The sequence below is a fragment of the Ananas comosus genome, linkage group 16 (assembly GCF_001540865.1).
Source record: "Ananas comosus cultivar F153 linkage group 16, ASM154086v1, whole genome shotgun sequence".
In the NCBI taxonomy this organism is placed as follows: domain Eukaryota; kingdom Viridiplantae; phylum Streptophyta; class Magnoliopsida; order Poales; family Bromeliaceae; genus Ananas; species Ananas comosus.
In genome coordinates this window covers 4,535,573-4,542,800 of record NC_033636.1, presented here as the reverse complement: position 1 = coordinate 4,542,800, position 7,228 = coordinate 4,535,573, and the positions used below count along the sequence as shown (strand labels likewise).

The 7,228-nt window shown below is 37.0% G+C and overlaps 1 protein-coding gene across 3 annotated transcripts; it reads left to right on the top strand.

The window, feature by feature from the left end:
* Positions 560 to 6,918, top strand: LOC109722302 (50S ribosomal protein L7/L12). Of its 3 annotated transcripts, none has more exons than XM_020250311.1 (2): positions 560 to 1,267; positions 6,496 to 6,918. In XM_020250311.1, the coding sequence occupies exon 1, from the start codon at positions 630 to 632 to the stop codon at positions 1,251 to 1,253; it is 624 nt and encodes a 207-aa protein (XP_020105900.1). In that variant the 5' UTR covers positions 560 to 629; the 3' UTR covers positions 1,254 to 1,267; positions 6,496 to 6,918. The 3 variants fall into 3 exon arrangements, with proteins under 3 accessions (XP_020105900.1, XP_020105902.1, XP_020105901.1); XM_020250313.1 differs by having other exon boundaries at positions 6,218 to 6,918; XM_020250312.1 differs by having other exon boundaries at positions 1,660 to 6,918.

Below are 7,228 nucleotides of genomic sequence, written 5' to 3'. Positions count from 1 at the left end.
TCCAATGTTGTAATAGTTAGATTTACATTCTCACTGTTGTAATATGCCCTCGTATAAAACTGTATTTTATTGTTTTTCTTGGGTGAAATTCAATGTATTGGTTTTGTTTATGCTTTGGGCGGATAGGAGAAACTCTGTCCGTTTGGCGGGTCTGTCCGTGCTACCGGTAGTATAGCAGCCGGACTCTATATATATATATATATATAATATTATATTATATTATAAATTTATTGTACAATATATTTTAAATATATTTTATTTACAAATATAAATTATAATATTAATATATGTAATATAATAATTATTGTATATTAATAATATATAAATATAAAATAAAATATATATATATATATAATAATTTTTTATTTATAATTATTTTTTTTTATTTTTTTTTTTTTTCAACCAAACAACCGTAACGAAAAACTACTTTTCTTTTCCTACAAACCAAAGCTAAAACGTCAAATTTATTTTCCTCAGAAAATTTTTTTTTCACCGAAAATTTTTTTTTCGCAGTTTTATGAGAAACGAAACAGCCCCTAAGTTGAAACTCAAATTCCACCTTCCTCTTCCTCCCTCTCTAAATCCAAAACCCTAACCCCAGACCAAAACCTGAAGTCAGTAATAGGACGATGAGCTCTCTCCTCCGATCCGGCCAGCGCCTCGTCTCCCCTAAACCCCCGAACCCGCTCCGAATCCTCCGCCGCCTCTCTGCGGCGGCGAAGGACGCCGCCACCGCCGCCGCCGAGCTCGAGCCCTTCGACCAGCGGAAGCTCCCCACGAGCTATGAACCCGCCACATTCGACCCCTCGGCCCCGGCGAACCCCCCCACCGACCGGGTGTGGCGCCTCGTCGACGAGGTCTCCGCCCTAACCCTCTCCGAGGTGGCCGAGCTCACATCCATCCTCGTCCGCCGCGCCGGATTGCCGGAGCCCCCTGCGGTCGGTATCATGAACGCCGGGGCCGGCGGGGGCGGGATCTCCGGCGCGGCGGCGGCCGGGGCCGGGGGAGCGCAGGGGAAGGAGGAGAAGAAGCAGGAGAAGACGGTGTTCGAGCTGCGGCTGGAGGCGTTTGACGCCGCCTCCAAGATCAAGGTGATCAAGGAGGTGCGCGGGTTCACGGACCTCGGGCTCAAGGAGGCCAAGGATTTGGTGGAGAAGACGCCGGCGGTGATCAAGAGAGGGGTCTCGAAAGAGGAGGCGGAGCAGATCATCGAGAAGATGAAGGCCGTCGGGGCGAAGGTTGTCATGGAGTGATGAACAAAGAAGAGGTAAATTTTAAGGTTTTAATTTTCAGTTTGTAGTCATTTGCCGGTGATTGACTTTCCGGGCAATTTCAAGAATGTCTCTAGATGTTCTATCTTCACCATTATAATTACCCTTCACTTCACTGAACTTTAGGCGTGTTCTGTAAATCTCTTTTCACCAAAACCCTAGATTGGACATCAGGTTCTGCAACAATCGCTACACTCTTTAACCATTAGAAGCCACAAATTAGGTATTTTTAGCAATGGTTTGAATTTCTGTCTAACTGGTTTATAAATCTCTCTCTTAAGAACATACATCATTCTTAGTTGCCACTTGGTGGAGAAGATGGAAATCTTTAGGTTGAGTTGACAATTTCTGGATTTTAAACTCTTTATTCTCAAACTTGGTGATGCAGGATGAATGTAAACATGAAATATTGCATGCAATCAAATCCTATTGTTAAAAGGTTTATCTAATGCAAGTTGAATGCGACATAGCAGGACCCACAACCCGGACTTGGAAAGAAAAAGAAAAAAAAGAAAATAGTTCTAGAACAAAAAACAAAGAAAAGGCTGATAGATGACACGAAATTAAAATTAATTAAGAAATTGGGGATGATCGATTAACATGTTTAGGCTTCGTAGGCAATATTAGCAACTCCAAACCGAAATAGGACCGCCTGGTCTTAATCGATCGTATCCAAGCCTCTCCTTGGGCACCATCTATGGACACAAAGCAAAGGATGGTTATTTTAAGGGAAAGGGGTTGCGGAGAGGGAGAATAAATAAGGGAATTGAGATATGATAAATAGAAGGACAAAAAGGAAAAACTATTGTGCTCGGTGGACAAGCTAGATGGCATCGATTTAATCATTGACATCGAAATGATGGCTCGGGCGCATCAATCGGTAGTGGCGAGGCAAGACTGTGGTGGAGATGTCTGCAGGCAGCAATGGGGTCACAACAGGGTGGCGGTGTTGGAGGCAGAAGGGAGCTGCGACTCCAGGTGACGGTTGCTGCGGCGGCAGAGATGAAGTCGATGGTGGGTGACGGTGGTGGCGATGGATGCAGGCGGCAAGGGGAAAAAAAGATAAAGGGACTCGCTCCCTATGGACTCATTCCAGTCGACACATAAATGTGAAGGAAATTGGAGAACAGATCTCAATAGCTATAATAATATCCATCTTCATTATTTTATTCGTTCCATACATAGACTTGTTTAAAGATCTTTCCTAACAAAATAAAAAATCTCACAATAAATCTCAACCTATCTTAACAGAATAACGAAAATTTCAACTTACCAAAAGAAATAGATTTTAAAACAAAATCACATAATCCTAGATACTTCTAGAAACTAATGGGTGTGATTCAATCAGAACCCAGTCCGGATTGATTGGGCCACATGCTCAAGTTGCGTTTGGGGCGTCAACGACATTCGTACACCCGAAAGGGGACCCAGGCCGCATCCAGTCCGCATCACTTGGTGGCTAAACATCAAAAGAGAGATTTACTCATATAAATAGCTTGTTTCACTAGTTTATAGCATTAGGAATGCTATATATTTTATATTTTGGAAATTGGATTGGCAAGATTATCATCATGCCGCTTGGGTTGGGAGGGTGTAAGGAACTAGTATATTATTTCTTATGCAATACTCATTCCCATGAAGTATGGAACTGATAAACCCCCTCAACCATGGTATTGTCGTATGCCTACTAGGTGGCTTTCTTAGGATGATGCCATCAATTTCACCTAAACCTCAATTACATCTTCCTGACTTGAGTCGCATGGCTGCGATTTGAGTATCTTGAATAGTTGAGGATTTCCAGAACATTATGAACAGGTGAAACAAACGGCCCCATGGAGGAATGTTTCGATTTTGAACACTTGATGCTTGTTTTGTGGTGCTGCTAATTTTTATTTTGCCCAATGAAGAAACCTAGGAGTGGTTACCGGTCTGGTTTAAGACTGGCAGATGGGGATAACAGAAAAACCGTAAATATTGAAAATGCTCTATTTCATGTCAAGTTCTATTCTCTATTGATGGAGTGGAGGGGTTGGTGAATCTGAAGTCCAATGTACAGTTTAGCAAAAAAAAAAAGATGTCAAACATACAATTTCCAAACAACCCCAATGACCAGTGTTGTCAAGTGTTATTAAAAAAGGTTTATGGTTTTTCTTGTAAAATCTATTGTGAGCATCCTTCAATGCACAGTCAGAGTATCATATTTATTATTTTCTTAATTATGTCATTTTTACAATTTTGCGCATTTACACTTTATATAGAGACATTTCTTTATTGAGTTTTAACCCTCTGACAGAGAACAGTCGAAAGTCTACTAAACAGTACCCTTGGTTACTTCATGTGTATATGAAGTTTACAATGAGAAATTATAATAAAGGGCTAAAGGTTAGAACTACTAAGCAGCAGTTTTATATTCATCAATAAGATAACTTTTAGGCGTTTTTGTGTAAGAAAAACTGAGAGCTAAAACCTTCCCGCTTTACTGGAAACTATCCTGAGAATTATATAAAACAATGTAATGTTAGAGATCATGTAGGAATTGCCTAAAAGATCGATGCCTTTGTGACGTTAGCAGCCAACTTGTAGCTATGCTTGGTATTTTGTGTTTTATATATCATCTTTTAGGATTTTATAAATTATATACTCTGAGGTACTATGTAGCTATTTTAATCTAACTTTTTTAACTGTAACTTGTCTAACAAATGATAGCAGACATTTTCGTAAAGTAACACTAACTGCCAATGTTATACATAATTAGAAACTTTGCCACTTATTATCCTCTGTCACATTTGTAACAAATGCTTTCCATTTATAAAGTAGTAGAAGAGGCATAATATTGGACATAATCCATGATTGCACCACCTTTCTCCTTCCGGTGCATCATGAATATAGCGTTGATTAACACATATATTAAAAATTGATGTCGTGAGGATGCATTGAAGAGTTAAGCTAATTCATCCATTTTTTTGCGTATTACAATTACAATCTTTTATCTCATGAGATTTATCTTATGACGCAAACGATACAAAAATCAACAAATATAGTGAAGATTGATAATAATAATAATATCAATAATTTCTGAGCTGGTTGGCGTGATGTTTTCGTGCCAACTATGGCATGCGTGCTGAGAAATAAGAGGATTTGGGGTTCCAGACTCTGCAGCCATGCTAAATGTTGATGTATACCCTGTCTCTGCTCTTACCGTGTATATTCTGCATACAGTCAATCTGCACTATGGTTTACCATTGCTGCTAAAACCATGATAAATACCACTACTTTATAGAGTGATGCATTCTTTGGCACCTATAATATATACACCTGGATATGTGTTTAAGATCACTTAGAGCGCATCAACATGTCTCATAGAGATAGCCGTCTCATATCGTGCAATTTAAGGATATGAAGTTTGTTCAGTTAACATGTTAATGATTATCTACTCAAGTACTTAATCCTCATTCTGGCCAAATGCACGTGCAATGAACATTGCATATAAAAAAATTTAGCAACATGCTTTTCAAAATAAAAAAATTGTTTAAAATCAGATGAGACGTAACATAAGTTGCTCTAGCAAGAATGACTCCAGTAAAAATTACAATTTGAATTCTTGTTTGTGGTTTAAGGGCACTACAGATAAATAAACATATGATGGAAAAAAGAAATAACTACATATGAATTATAAATATTATATGTAGGCCCTAAAGATAAATATATATGATGAAAAAAAAATCTCAGATATGAATTATAAATATCATTAGTAATATCTCTATATGTTTAATACTATTTGTATAAAAAATATTTTAAATTAAAATATATGAAGGTCCCCTGAACTATTTGACATTCTAATGTATACCCCTCAACTTAAATTTGTGGTAACATTCTTTAACTTCTATATTTTTACTTAATTTTAATGCCATAATTAGTACAAAATATCTTATAAATTTTAGTAGTATTAACTATTAATTTGGCTAACATTTTTATTTATTTGGCTAAAATTATTTAATTCTGAAAATACAAATGTTTGAAGAGTGCTCATGGAGAGGAAAAAAGAAAAATTTGGGAGCTAGTTCAAAATGGCCTGCACTTTAAGGGGTACGCAAATATTTTTAGCTTACTTTTCTATGAGTGATAAGCTTCCCCGCGAGGGAGAGAGGGAGAGAGAGAGAGAGAGAGAGGGAGAGAGGGATCTCAAAGGTCAAGATTACTTGGCTTGTGAATCAAAGGAGTCTTACTGGTGCAACAGAAGGTAGTGGGATCCACATATAGATTTTCTTTTTTTTTTGGGAAATGAAGACTTCCTTTAGTATATAACAATATTTAAACAATAAGGAAAATATGGTCATAAAATTTGATGGATACTCTCATTTTTATGTCCAACACTTAAATCAAATGGCACAAGATAAATCATTTAAAATTTATGGTTGAGATTTATTGGATAAGAGTAGCATTATTAAAGAGGATAGTGGCATTTTTGGAAAAGAAATGTCAACAAAACTCCCTCTTTTATAAGTCGTTTAGATTTGATATATTTATGACTTTTTTATTTATTTTGGATTATTATTTTTTAATACTAAAATACTTTTGTTAATCAAGTTAACAAAAACTTTCATGTGTTGTGTGTTTATTACTGGTGTAATTTTTCTGTTGTGTTTGTAAAATTTTTTTTGATGATTATGTGTGGTTCTCAATTATCAATTATTTGTGATTGTTTTTGTTAATTATGTTGTGATAGTTAGTCCTTCTATATTTATCTCATTATTTAACAGCCATTGTACCATATGTTGATTCTAAATAGGTTTTTAACAATTGTATGGTTGAAACTGCAAATATGCATATGCAGTCACATATTGTGATGTGCAACCTAGTTGGTTGACTACCCGCAGAGTTCTGAAAGAACTAAGAATAACGACAAACATTGAAATTAGCAATTGTATAATATTTACTTGTTATAGATGCACAACAGAGAGGGAGGGAGCGAGCAAGCGAGCGAGAGTATAATATATTGTACGGTATTCTGCACGACATTTGTTCTCAACAAAGATGAGTTAAGAATGTAATGTTGCAGTTAATGTGGGGATGACAGGTATCAGACAGATGACAACAGAATTAGCCATTTGAGTGAAATCCTCAGCTTTACCATATGTTGAAGCGGATACAAGCTTTCTTCTTTTGACAATAGGCAGTTGATTGCCAGTTTGTATGGTTTTCGTTGTCTGTTTTTTTTTTTCAGACGTACGCTGTAATTTACACAAAGGAAGACAGAATTATGGCTGCAGACGGGGTCTGAGGAGATCTGGAAGGTCTATTTCACCAGCTTCATGTGGCTTATTGCTTGATTCCAGAGTTTCAGAGAAACCAAGATAATGACGTATTAATGGGATTCGGCAAACCTTTTTGTTTTTCCGATTTTTATTTGTTTGATTTGGAGGGGCTGCAGTATGCTGCTCAAATCTCATCTGTGCTTTCATCTGTCCTATTTATTGTGTTGCCCTCTTGTAATCTGAAATGAGAAAATTTTTAGCTCTTTGCGGAGCGAAAAGTTTCTTGTTAATTTTCATTACAAGATTGAAAGCCAGTATTTTCTTTTCTTTCTTCATATTTGTTTTTGCGCGGGACTTGTCCCAAAGAAAATTTTTTTTTCTTCTTCCCACTCCATGGACCTCTCCATTTCGCTGATTATGGTTGCTCTTTCTCGGCGAATAGATTAACAGCTCTGCTGCTTGTTTTGTTCTGGTGCTTTAACTTTAGTCGCTTTGACAGATAGTCTAATGTTGAGAACGATGTTGCATAGTAACACCGAAAGCAAAGTATAATCTTATCTCATTTTTAGTCTTTTCTTCTTTCATGGAGAAAGAGATAGCAAATTATTAGTTTCATTCTTAAAAAGGGAAAATAAATTTAGCAATGATGATGAGGGCAGCAAGGGCCTCTGAAAAAAGGAAGGGGGATTGGAACTAAGTGAA

Bases quoted from the DNA above. Each gene is read 5' to 3' on its own strand.
- LOC109722302 (XM_020250311.1), top strand. From the start codon at position 630: ATGAGCTCTCTCCTCCGATCCGGCCAGCGCCTCGTCTCCCCTAAACCC.